We start from the raw sequence: 12,497 nt of genomic DNA, 5'->3' as shown, positions 1-12,497 counted from the left end.
CTCCTCCTCTGGGAAGCCCTCCGGGCTGTTTAGGGTTCTCCTCCTCATATTCCCTCAGTGCCCAGACAGCTCTGTCTCAGCACACTGCTGTCCCCCTCTTTGGACCCTTCAAGCACAGTGAATGTCTTTTTCATGCCTTGACGTCCAGCATGTGCTTGAACGAACAGACAGACTGTGCCATTGAGCTGGAACTGCACAGAGCCCCAAGGTCTCCGGGGCCAACTGTGTGGGCGGCCAAAAGGACAGCCTCTCAGAAAGAAGTGGCTATTGACCCTTTCCTCATTGGATCTCTTTCCCAGCAAATTCCCAGGGAAGATTACTATTGAAGGTTGGGACACCCCTTTCCTGATGTTGGAATTTTTTTTTCTTTAAAAAATTTTTTGATGTTTAGTATTTTATTTTTGAGAGAGAGACAGAGTGTGAGCTATGGAGGGGCAGAGAGAGAGGGAGACACAGAATGTGAACCAGACTCCGGGTTCTGAGCTGTCAGCATAGGGCCCAACTCAGGGCTCGAACTCACGGACTGTGACATCATGACCTGAGCCGAAATTGGACGCTTAATCAACTAAGCCACCCAGGCGCCCCTGAATTTACTTGACATGGAGTTATCCCTTTCCCACATCCCAGCTTACCCTTCCTGACTCTTAAAGATCAGTTACCACTTCCCTCTCTGAGGTCACCCATTTTTGGGTTGGGTGTCCTGGCTTACTCCCCACAGACTGGCCAGCAAGAACCCTGGACAAGCCATTCTCTCTCTGGGCCTCATTTCCCCTCTATAAAATGGGGACAGTGACATCTGTGCTGGTGCCCTGGAGTCACAGATAACACGGGCAATGACACGTGTGCATGAGAAGGCCTTTACGAAGGCTGGTAGCTGAAGCCTTCTGGTAAGGAACTGTGCAGCATTGGACAAGGTGTTACTCTCTCTGGGCCCCGGCCACCTCACCTGTAAATCTCTCTAGCTCCAGTCATCTGTGACTCGACTTCTTGGCCCACAGGAGGGGAGCACAAAGATGACTCAGGCTGGAGTTCATTGGACGCCCGGCGGGAAAGTGGCTCGGGGCCTTCCGCGGACACCCTCCCGCCAGCCGGCCCGCCCTGGCCCCCAGGGAGCACCCAGCTGGGCAGAATGGGCAGCGGTGCCCAGGGCCCACGCTCCGTCTCCGTGTCGGCTCTGCCCACCTCGGACTCCCCGACCCCAGGCCCCTGCGAGGGCCTCGCGGACACCTGTATCCCCCTGCACGCCAGCGGCCGGCTGACCCCTCGCGCCCTGCACAGCTTCATCACCCCGCCGACCACGCCCCAGCTGCGAAGGCACACCAAGCTGAAGCCACCGCGGACGCCGCCCCCGCCCAGCCGCAAGGTCTTTCAGCTGCTGCCCAGCTTCCCCACGCTCACCCGGAGCAAGTCCCATGAGTCTCAGCTGGGGAACCGCATTGACGAGGTCTCCCCAATGAGGTGAGTGTTCCTGCCAGGCTGGGGCTCAGTTTGCCAGTTCTGCCTACGGCTTTCTTGTTACAAAGGTAACACAGGCTTTATTTTAAAAGGACAAATAAAGTCAACATGGAAGCGTGCAAAGTCCACTCTCCGGGCTACGTTAACAGTGGGGACTGAATCCTGCTAGGTTCCTTCTGGATATGGACGGACACACACACACACACACACACACACACACACGGTGCCATGTATCAGTCAGGATAGACCGGGTTATGCTGCGGTAACAAATAGCCCCTAGCTCTGTACATCTTAAAACAACAAAGATTTCTTTCTTGCTTATGCTACCTGTCCATCATGGGTTGGCCTCATTCTAGATCCCAGGCTGACAGAACAGCCACTTTCTGGGTCATTGTCAGGAACGTTCCACTAGGGCAGAGGAAGAAAGAATTTTACACGTTAAACACTAACAGTTAAATGCTCTTTTCCTACAAGTTCCACTCACCATTTGTGACCCTACTCAAACAAAGCAACCAAGCAATGTCAATTCTCCCATGTGCCCAGATGGAGAGAACTAGAATATCTGGCTGAAATCTCTGATGATTATCAAATACTATGTGCTCTGTTCTATAACCTAGTTTTTTTTTAACTTGTTATCTTTGAGAATGTCATGTTCCCACATCTTAAAGTACTTTACTCTTTCTGTAAAACATTTTCTTAATTTATATGCTTAAATAGGTACTAAGTGTCACGTGGTCCAAGATGCAGACACTTTGTAGCACATGTTGTTTGTCACTGTAGGGTAGACAGTGTGAAGTTACCCCACCATTTTTCCTTGGCCACCCCCATTCCCCTTTCAGAGCTAACCAGGTTATCGCTTTTGTGTATACCTATAGTTATTCAAGCTACCTCATCTTTTTAACTTTTTCGTATCATTTCATTGTATAGTTTAACTCCTCCCCTCCTGAAGGACGACCTTCAGGTCATTGTCAGTTTGGCTATTACAAAAATTGCCCTTGTCAGTGTACCCTTGTGGGCGGGGCAGAAGGGAAGGAGGGAGCTTTCTCTGGGTGCCTCCTACCTTCCCGTACCTCTGAGTCCAGGCTTTTTTTCCTGACATGTGCTCTCCTTTTCTGGTCTTGGGTGGGCCAGCTCCCCCTGTCCAGTGAAGGCTGTCTTGGGTCCCTTAATGGGATGGGCCCCGGACATCTCTGATGGTTTTGAGTATGTCACCCAAGGAGAAGAATGCATGCTGTGACCCACCCAGACACCCCCGGTCAGCCCATCCTGCTGGGGCCTGGTCCCCTGCCCCCTCCCCAGAAGGGACTGCAGCCTTCCGCCCCTTCTGGATCCTCTTCTCCCAAAGAGCCCAGTATGATTACCATGCGGACACACGGAAGTGGGTCATCAGAGGGCATCTCGGTGGGTAAACCCAGTGCATCTGTGTCTCATTTTCCCCTGAGAGGAGCATCCGGAGGGCTCTGGGCACAGAACGGAGCCTCAGGCAGATGGCGCCACTCACATCCCATAGCCGGTGAGCTGGGCGTCACCCTGGGATTCTGAGTCGAGTCCACACAGGGCCACTAGAACTAGCACTGTGGACGCTCAGCGAAGCCCAGAGGGCGGCCCGGGTGGCCTGCGTCTTCCCCAGCTTTCTTTGTCGCTGGGCCAGCGGCAGCCCCCGGGACGAGCTTGCTCAGGACACGTTCCACCTGGCCCTCCTTGGGGACCCCTTTCTGTTCTCCTCGCCCTCCTACTCCAGCCACTTCCCCTTCTCCTGCCTTGACCCTGAGCACCCCTCCCTGCAGGGCTCTGGACACCCGGGGTGTCCCCACTGGCGGGAGGTGATCTCAGAGACCGTGAGCCTGTTTCCTCAGTTGTGAAACGGAGCACACCATACGGTGCTGCGGGGCTGGCGAGGCGTAGATAAGCTGATAGACAAGAGCGTGCAGCGTGGGAGCCCAGGAGTAACTTCTGTGCCCACAGGGGGGCCCAGGGAGGGCACTTCTAGCCCTTCCCATCGAGGAACCGTGCCCATAGTCTGGCCCCATGCCCCAGGGGCTCAATGTCCTTACCTGAGGACGTTGCCCGCTCCCTCCTGGTGAGTGACGTTCTGGGGAACACACTGAGCCGGCACGGTGACATCATCCCACTTTTTCTCTTTTTTGTCTCCTGCAGGTTTGGTAAGAGTGATTCATTTTCGTCCCCTCTGCCACCCGGGAGTCGTGTTTGTGCTGCTGTCCCCGTCAGGGGTGGATTTCTTTGACCCTCTCTCAGTCCAGTCAGCCTTTCCACCACCCAGAAGCAGAGGTGCTGGGAACCACCCCAGGAAATAGTTCTAGGACAGGTGGCCTTAGGATGTCACAAGGTGGTCTCAGCCCAGCCAGGAGCTGCTCTCTGCGAAGCAGGGACCTTGACGTTGCCATGGGCTGTGGGCACTTCCTCCTCAGGCCCCATCTGTACCCTGCCATCCCCACAGGTGACCTCTGGCAGGGAGCCTTGTCTGCTGAGCCGCTTTGGTAGCCCAGAGGGACACTCCATCTGTCTGGTAGCCAGTGGATGTTAGCCGTCCTCAGAACCCAGCTGATGTCAGGGGACCCCCCCACTTTGGGAGAGGAATAACCCCAGGGGCAATAATGTGGCTTGGCTCTGAATGCAGCCCCGAGAGATTGGGGGGTGCGGATAGAAATGCCCCTTTGGGAGGGGAGGAAGAAGCCCGGGCAGCCCCAGATCGTTTTTCCTGCCCCTCCACCTGCAGGGTGGGAGCAGGTCCTTGCACATGGCTGTGCTGTAGGGCTTCTCTCCTGAGTCAGAGCAGAGGGCACCAGCCATGCCTCCGGAGTCTTTTACTTGGCGCAGTGGAAATGCAGAGACGTCTGGGTCTTGCCTGAGCAAAATAGCAGCTTACTTTCGTCCTGGCGAAGCAGAGTGATGAAGCTGTCAGCAGGGCCTTAGCGATGAGGCAGGGGTAGCAGGCCACAGCTACACCAAGATGAAGCTGGCCGCGGGACCACCAGGGAGGCATGGGGTGAGCAAGGAGTGAGGCCCCTTCCCCAGGGCACAGGTGCAGACTTCAGGGCCCCTCCCGGAACCGTGGAGGAGAATCCAGCCCCTGCATCCCTAGGGCAGCCTGGTCCTGTCATCCTCCTGGCTGCTGTTGTAGTGCAGGGACCGCGGCAGGGAGACTGCCTGCCCAGCTTGCCAGAGGCAGAGCAGGGTGTTCAGGGTAAGTATTTTGTCTGGATCAGGGGCGGTCGATGCCTAGCTTGTGTGCTGTCTCCCCTCCCTCCTATCCTACGACCGCAGCTCATTACAAGTCGGTCATGGGTTGTGTTCAGAGATACATGGTTGAAATCTCATTTTTCCATAGTCTGTTTCTCTTAGGTTGGCGGCCTAACCCCTGTTAGACCCATATGCTTTGATGGCCTTGGCTGCTCACAGTGAAGGGGGTCCCAGAAGGGAGTTGGGACAAGTCAGCCCCAGGGCAGGTGTGCCAGAGAGAGCCCTGAGGGGTGTGATGGTGGGTTCCTGAATCATCAGGGAGCAGGAAAGGGCTTTTTGGTCCTGATCAAACTCCCCTTGGTGTGGGAGGAGGAGGTGTGTGCCGGGCCAGCACATGGGGACAGGGGGTGCAGGGATGTTGCTGACTCTAAGGACAGGAGACAGCTAGAGATCCCTCAAGCGCCATGTTCCTGACCTTTCTGGGGTATGGTTCCTGTTGATAACTGGATAAAAGTTTAGACCTTCTTTCCAGGGAAAAGCCCACAAAGTTCTGCTTACCAGCCCAGAGGATTCCCAGAACCCCTGAAGCCCATCCATGGTCTCTGAGAACCACCCCCAGGAGGAGATAGGCAGCGCTTAGGAGGGGCAGAAGCGGGAGGGGGGAGGGGAAGGGGTGCACAGGTGGAGGAGGGGCAGGAGGGGGGTGCACAGGTGGAGGGGGGACAGAAGCAGGAGGGGGTGGGGGAGGGGAGGGGGTGCACAGGTGGAGGGGGGCAGAAGCGGGAGGGAGTGGGGGAGGGGAGGAGAGGGGGTGCACTGGTGGAGGAGGGGCAGGAGGGCAGTGGGACACATGGGCTGCCTGTGGATGGAGTGGTTGCTTCCTGCTGCTCCTTGATGCCCAACCTGTAATGCTGTAAACACTGGAAGGATGCTATTCTGATGGGGAAGCCCAGGATTAGGACAGGGAGAGCCCAGGGTGCCCCGTGGGAAGGCAGACAGAATGCTCATCTCAGGGCTCGTTGCCTGAGACTTCCCCAGCGGCTGGTGGGGCTGGGCCACCTGGGAGCATGGTAAAACTCCACGTCGTCCTTGCTCTACCCGCCAAGATCAGGCACTGGTGGTCCTCAGAGCAGAAGTCTCCAGGTGCTTCTGGCTGGAAGGGTACCAGATGTGCTGTATAGCTAACCAGTCTCAAATCCTCTGCCAAGGGCTGCACAGCTCCTACCCACTAAGGGAAGTGACCAGAAGTAAGCCCTTGCAAGCCAGTGACCTGTAGATTCTTGTGGGACTGGGTGTAGGCGGAGACTTCTGTCCTCAGCTTTGCTCTGCCTGCAGCCCTCCCTTCAAGCCTGCCTTCCACTGCAGCCAGAAGCCACACGGCGGTGGTTTCTGAACCATCTGTGGGGGCCAGGCAGCAACGTTCGTAGGAGAAGAAGGCCGGGCATGAGGGTAACCACGCTGCCCTGGTCTACCTGGCCTGTCCTTGTTTTGAACGTTCAGGGAAACATTTATCTACTATTCAGTGAGTCCCCGCACCCACCCGGCCTGTGATCTCTGATCTAGAAGGTCCCAGGCACAAGCTTCCTCAGCCTGCTCAACCTGGCCTCTTTCCCTGCAGATCTCCCGTACGGATCCCCACAGATGGTACGAAGGGACATCGGGCTGTCGGTGACTCACAGGTAGGTCCAGCCAGTCTGGAATAGGGATGGGGCACAGCTGGGCTGAGACCTGCATGTACCAGTGCCCCCACTAAGGGTTGCTCCTCATTGCGGGGCGGGGGGGGGCGGTCTGTCCTGATCCCTGTTTCTCGGGGACTCTTTGCCTCTGGTCTGTCCATCACCTCTGTGAACATAGCCCTGCACCCACCTGGAAGCCCTGCCTGTCACCAGCGGTCATATAGACTTGTGGGTCCTCCCCGACCCCTCCATGTGTCTCTTCCTCACCCTGCTGAGGGAGAACACAGGTCCCAGGAGAAACAGGCTCACAGTCTCCTGGAGGAGGAGCCGAGAGCTTCCTGCGGGTCCAGCACCGGATCGCGTCGGGCCCACACCCGGCCACGCATCAGAGCCCGTGGAGCTTTGAAGCTCCAAACCCCAGGCCCCATCCCTAAAGTTCTCTGCTTAGCAGTCTGGATTTCTCACAACTCCTAGTCATGCTGGTGCTGGTGTGAGCTGGCATAGGCTGAGATGGGCCCGTGACGTGGCCTGGCCGGAAGGCTTGGCCTCAACACTCGTGGAGCTAGTGTGTGGCACCAACAGTAGGTGTGCACGGCATCTCCCCAGCCCGGACAACCAGCAGAACGGTGCCTCGGGATGCCTGCGCTCTGGCCGTCCCTTGCGAAAGCCTGCCGTGAGCACAGCAGGGCACGCTTGTTGAGAGCTTTGCAACTTAGCAGAGCCTCTCATTTCCACCGTCCAGCCTGGGAGGCCAGCCTGGAACTCTTGCCCAGAGGTGGAGACCCGGCTGTGGCTCCGAGGGCCTGAGCAATTTGCCTGAGGTCGTGCTGCCAGTAAGATAGGGATCGTGTCCCCTGGATGGCACTCAGACACCCAGAGACTCTTCAGGGCTGATCCCCAGACGCTAGAGTACCACCGACGAGAGGGCCTGGCTGACAGTCGGGACAAGCCCTTCGAGTGCAGGTCCCAGGGCCTCCCTCATCTGTACCCAAGGCTCCCAGGATGTGAGAGAGCCGCTCAGCACAGGACGAGAACCCTACCCATTCTGCCTCCGTGGGTTGCACGCCAGTAATCTCTCTGAGCCTCAGTTTCCCCCTGCCCCCGCAAACAAGACTTCCTCCCCGTCCTGTGATGAGGATACAGTGGGGTGATGTGCACCTGGGTTTCACGTGTCCGGCACCGGGGAGCACTTGGTGGACAAGCACAGGCCTTAGCCCAAGAGGGGCCCGTGTCGGCCAGGATCTGGGGCACGCCGGGATCAGCTGTTTCTTTTGTCTTGGGCGCACCTGCCTTCACAGAGGATGTGGGCTGTGTCAGCTCGCCCCCGAGTGTTTCCCGGGCTGCCGCTTCCTTCCACCTGGGGCAGCAGAAGCTGCCCTCCAGCTAGGGCAGCAGCAGTCCCCTTGTCTCATATTGCCAGGCTGCCCCACCCTGGTGACGTCACTGCCCCACCTTCTGGGTTTTTTTAAACCCGTGTTCCAGGCCTCTCTAAGAAGATCTAAAGTGTTTTGGTCTAATCCTGTGGGGGGAGGGGGAAGCTGTCTGTGGCTCTTCCCTGGTCTGGGAAGGCTTTTACTCTACACCCCACACCCCTTCCTAGCACTTGTCTCTTCTCGGGCCCGGACCTCACCACTATTTTGCCCTGTTTTCATGATTTCCCTGGTGGAGGTCATCTCAGATACCACTGAGCTGCTCCCTAATCCCTGCTTTTGGCATGAGAGGAGATTAAAGCCCAGAGAGAGTATGTGGATCCCAGGAAGGCAGGATCAAGGCTCCCTAAAAGGCACTTCATGGGGTAGGGGGGCACCTGGGTGGCTCAGTCCGTTAAGCATCTGACTCTTGATTTCAGCTCAGGCCATGGTCTCACAGTTCGTGAGTTCAAGCCCCATGTTGGGCTCTATGCTGGCAGTGCAGATGGAGCCCGCTTGGGATTCTGTCTCTTTCAAAATAAATTTAAAAAAAACTAAAAAAAAAAAAAAAAAAAAAGGCCCTTCAAGCACATGGGTGCCTTTGTTCTCATCCCTGAAAGCACCCATCTTGTCTGGGTGGAGACTGTAACCCTCTGGGCACTATGCATTCGCATATGTGATCTCCCCAGGTCCCTGCGAGGTGCGTATGTTGGCCGCATTTGCAGAGGCCCTGAGGCATCCCACAGCCCATAGGTGGTAGGATTCTCCAGTGCAGCCTGACCCCAAAGCCCATGCTCTTTCTCTCCTGCTCTGCCCTAGTGGTCTCTCAGAGGAGCCCTCACACTCTATGTTGAGGCCCCTGGGGTCCAGACCCTGCCGCGTAGCTTCCCGGTGTGTGGCCTCGGGAAAGTCCCCTGACCTCTCTGGTTCCCTTGCCTGTGTACTGAGAATCTCAGACCCGCCTAACTCCCCAGGGGTAGTTGTAAGAATTGAGTGAGCTCATGTTTTATGGATGCATTACAAACCCTTCCCCAAATACCGTTGCTGTTTGTTCTGTTGCTCCTATGATACTCTACACTTTGAAAAATCCTCCAAAAAAAAAAAAAAAGGGAGCTCTTTCCGCCCTTAGGCCTCCCCACCCTGTGGACTGCCTTAGACTTTCTCCGGAGGACACCACCCGCTCAACCCCCATCCCTCCTTCCAGTCTGTCTTTTGTGGGTTTTAAATTTTTTAAGTTTTGATTTACTTTGGATTGAAATACATTCAGAATTCAAGAGGTAGACAAGGGTGGCTATGCACACAGTCCTCTCCTGCTGTCCCCAGCCTTCTAGGTCCCCCTGTAGGCAGATCTGGGCAGTTGGAGATAATTTTTATACAAGCAAATACATATGTATATTTTTTGGCCTCCTTTTTCTGTTTTCACCAAATACTACGTATATTATTGACACTGTTCTACCCTTTGCTTTTTTTTTCTTTCAAAAATGGAGGCGTCTTCAGATTCTATGTCTCGCTCTCTCTCTGCCCCACCCATTCATGCTTTCTCTCTCTCTCACACAAAAATAAACGTTAAAATTTTTTTTAAAAAAGGGGGGCGCCTGGGTGATTCAGTCGGTTAAACGTCCAACTTGGGTTCAGTATATGATCTTGTTTTGTGAGTTCGAGCCCCGCGTCGGGCTCTGGGCTGCCGGCTCGGAGCCTGGAGCCTGCTTCGGATTCTGTGTCTTCCTCTCTCTCTGCCCCTCCCCTGTTCATGCTGTATCTCTCTCTTTCAAAAATAAATATTAAAAAAATTTTTTTTTTAACGGAGACATCATTTCCATAGTGCTGAGTGCACAAATTTTTACAGATGGACACACCCATGTGTACCACACAGGTGAAGATTCAGAGCATTCCAGCACCCCCAGAATTGACCTTTGGCCCTTGATAGCACTACCACCCAGAGGCAACTGTTCATTTGTCGTCATAAGTTACTTTTTCTGTATTTGAATTTGTTTTTAAATTTTTTTAACGTTTATTTATTTTTGAGACAGAGAGAGACAGTAGGAACAGGGGAGGGTCAGAGAGAGAGGGAGACACAGAATCCGAAACAGGCTCCAGGCTCTGAGCTGTCAGCCCAGAGCCCGACGCGGGGCTCGAACTCATGGACTGTGAGATCATGACCTGAGCCGAAGTCGGACGCTCAACCGACTGAGCCACTCAGGCGCCCCTGTCTTTGAATTTCATATAAATGGGGTCATGTAGTACTTTTTCCCCTGATAATGTAATTTGGAGATCATTCCATATTTGCACAAAAAAGAGCTTTCTTATTTTCTGGCCTCATGGCGTCCCATTGTGTGATCGGACCGGCCTGTACACAGTCAGTCGCCGATACACTAAACAGCATAGGTTGTTTATAGCCTTTTTTTTTTTTTTTTTAAAGTTTGCTTATTATTTATTTTGAGAGAGAGAGCAAGTGGGAGAGGGACAGAGAGGAGCTCGAGAGAGAATCCCAAGCGGGCTCCACGCTGTCAGCGCAGAACCCGACGCAGGACTCGATCCCGCGAACTTTGAGGTCATGATCTGAGCTGAAATCAAGAGTCAGTCACCAACCGAGCCACCCACAGCGCCCCCGTTTGTAGCCTTTTACTGCCGCAAATACGCTGCGGGGAGTAACCTCATCTGCATATCCTTTGACACCAGCGGGCGTGTCTGTTGGATAAATTCCTAAGACTTGGAATCGCTTGGCGTGCACACTTTACGAGTCGGCCAATGAGGACTTTGTGGCTGGGAAATCTGAATGCCCAGGGGGAGCAGTGACCCCGGGCGTCCCTGCCCTCCCCGGGAGAGGGTTCCGGTGGCTCTGGGATGGAACCCGGTCTCCCGGTCTCCCCCGGGGCCCCGTTCTGTCCAGGCTCTGGTCTCCCAGCCGCGTGAACACTTTCCGGTGTCCACCGCTTGTAGGTTCTCCACCAAGTCTTGGCTGTCGCAGGTCTGCCACGTGTGCCAGAAGAGCATGATGTTTGGAGTGAAATGCAAACACTGCAGGTGAGGGGTGGAGGGTGGGAGCGGTGGGAGAGGGTGGAAACCCCATGCTTTAGTAACGGTGCTACTACTCGGTTGTTGGCCTGAGGTTAAGTCAGAATGCAAGGGGACTCCTTTGAGAGTTCGTACGTCTATTTGTGACCCCGTTCGGCACACCATGGTGCGACCAGCCCTTTTCTAGGGAGATTAAGGAAGCATCAGGCAAGACGTTCCCAGAAGAAGGGCAAATTTGAGGTGGGCTTTGAAGGATGAGCAGAAGTTTGCCAGGTAGACCCAGGAAGAAAGAATTCCAGGCCTTTTTACCTTGCACAACATCGGCGAGGAATGGGAAGGCCGTTCTGGAAACTCGAAGGAGTTCTGAAGTTTAGCCTTACACAAAATTGAGCCTTAGCCTTAGTACACAAGATGGGGAGAAGGGGACAGGCAGTAGGAAAAAACAGAGATGGCTAGTGGTATTCACAGAAGAGAGTTAAGGGAGATTGCGTACAGATTTCACTTTCTTGTTTCGTACCATTGTGCTTTCTGGTAGGCCAGAAGGACAAGGATAGGGAGCAGTGTGGGGGATGCAGAATGTTCTCTGCTGTCTAACTACCCTCACCCTACGGAGGATGGGCCTGGAGTCTTTGCTCCCAGATCACTGCCCTCCATTGCTTTGTGACCTGGGGCAAGATGCTTGCCCTCTCTGGGCCTCATTTTTACAACTGGGAAGATGATTCCGGGCCTCTTTGTCTACCAGGCTTGCTCCAAGATTCCGAGCTAGTGTGTGGAGTACAAGCATTTGGGCTCCTGCCAGACCAGAGGCGACGGGTCTCATGCATGTCAGTTGGATAAATTGTGTTTTCCCCATGACTCCCAGACCACCAAGAGGACGCCAGAGCTTTCCCCCAGCCTAGGTCTCCTGTGGCTCCTGGTTTTAAATTGGGGACCTCCTGCTCCCTTTTAAGTAATGCTTTTCATGCGGAGAGCACAGAGTGCCCTCTCAGCCCCACGCTCTCCTACGATTGTAGAGTGAGGTTGGTAGGGCCCTAACTGTTAACCCGTTGAGTCGTTGAGAACCCCGAGATGTGGTAGGGCAGGTAAGACCAAACTGAGGGTCGAGGTCTTTGCACTCTGGCCCATGCTGGCCGTCTGACCATGAGGCCCATGCTGGACTGCAACGGGAGGGACTGCTCCTTGCATCTCTGGGATCCTTGGGTAATGCAGACATTCTCCTCCTTATGATTCTCTCTTGTTTTGTAAGTTCAGATTTGTCTTCAGCTTTCTGAATGTGGGTGGAGGGTCTCCCTTTCTTGAGAGGAGAGGGAGAGATGTGGGACCCACAACGTTTAAATGGGTGTGATTTAAACTGTGTGCTGTGAAGATTAGGCAGACAACAGTGGGAACGTGGTCGTGCTAACACTGTCCACGTGGGACGTTCCAAAGTTTTGAGCTGATGTTTGCTGAGGAATTTGTGGCGATCGAGGCGGTCACGAATGGGTGTTGCACAGAGCTGCCCGGCAAGGCTCAGGGCCCCGTGGATGCCCTGGGAGCCCCGAGTGACCCTCCCTGCACTGACCCTGCCTTCTTTACCAGATTGAAGTGTCACAACAAGTGTACAAAAGAAGCCCCTGCCTGTAGAATATCCTTCCTTCCACGTGAGTGTTCTGCCCTTTTCTGCTTTCTGTATTTGGGGGGGAATCTCTTCTGTAGCCCGGTCTGTTCTCTATTAATGGTTCCCCCTTTTCTTTTTAAATAG

The 12,497-nt window shown here is 54.7% G+C and overlaps 1 protein-coding gene across 4 annotated transcripts in view; it reads left to right on the top strand.

Annotated features, from left to right (window-relative positions):
* KSR1 (kinase suppressor of ras 1) overlaps positions 1–12,497 on the top strand; it is a 159,688-nt gene that overhangs the window by 118,067 nt on the left and 29,124 nt on the right. For all 4 annotated transcript variants that reach the window (XM_042916262.1, XM_042916261.1, XM_042916260.1 and 1 more), the window contains exons 4-8: positions 999–1,458; positions 3,613–3,617; positions 6,275–6,335; positions 10,682–10,765; positions 12,335–12,396. In XM_042916262.1, the coding sequence (XP_042772196.1) occupies positions 999–1,458; positions 3,613–3,617; positions 6,275–6,335; positions 10,682–10,765; positions 12,335–12,396 (672 nt within the window). The remainder of the gene's footprint in view (positions 1–998; positions 1,459–3,612; positions 3,618–6,274; positions 6,336–10,681; positions 10,766–12,334; positions 12,397–12,497) is intronic.

Source organism: Panthera leo, chromosome E1, assembly GCF_018350215.1.
Source record: "Panthera leo isolate Ple1 chromosome E1, P.leo_Ple1_pat1.1, whole genome shotgun sequence".
Classification (NCBI taxonomy): domain Eukaryota; kingdom Metazoa; phylum Chordata; class Mammalia; order Carnivora; family Felidae; genus Panthera; species Panthera leo.
The sequence above is the reverse complement of the archived record's forward strand: the minus strand, read 5'-3'. Positions and strand labels throughout refer to the sequence as shown.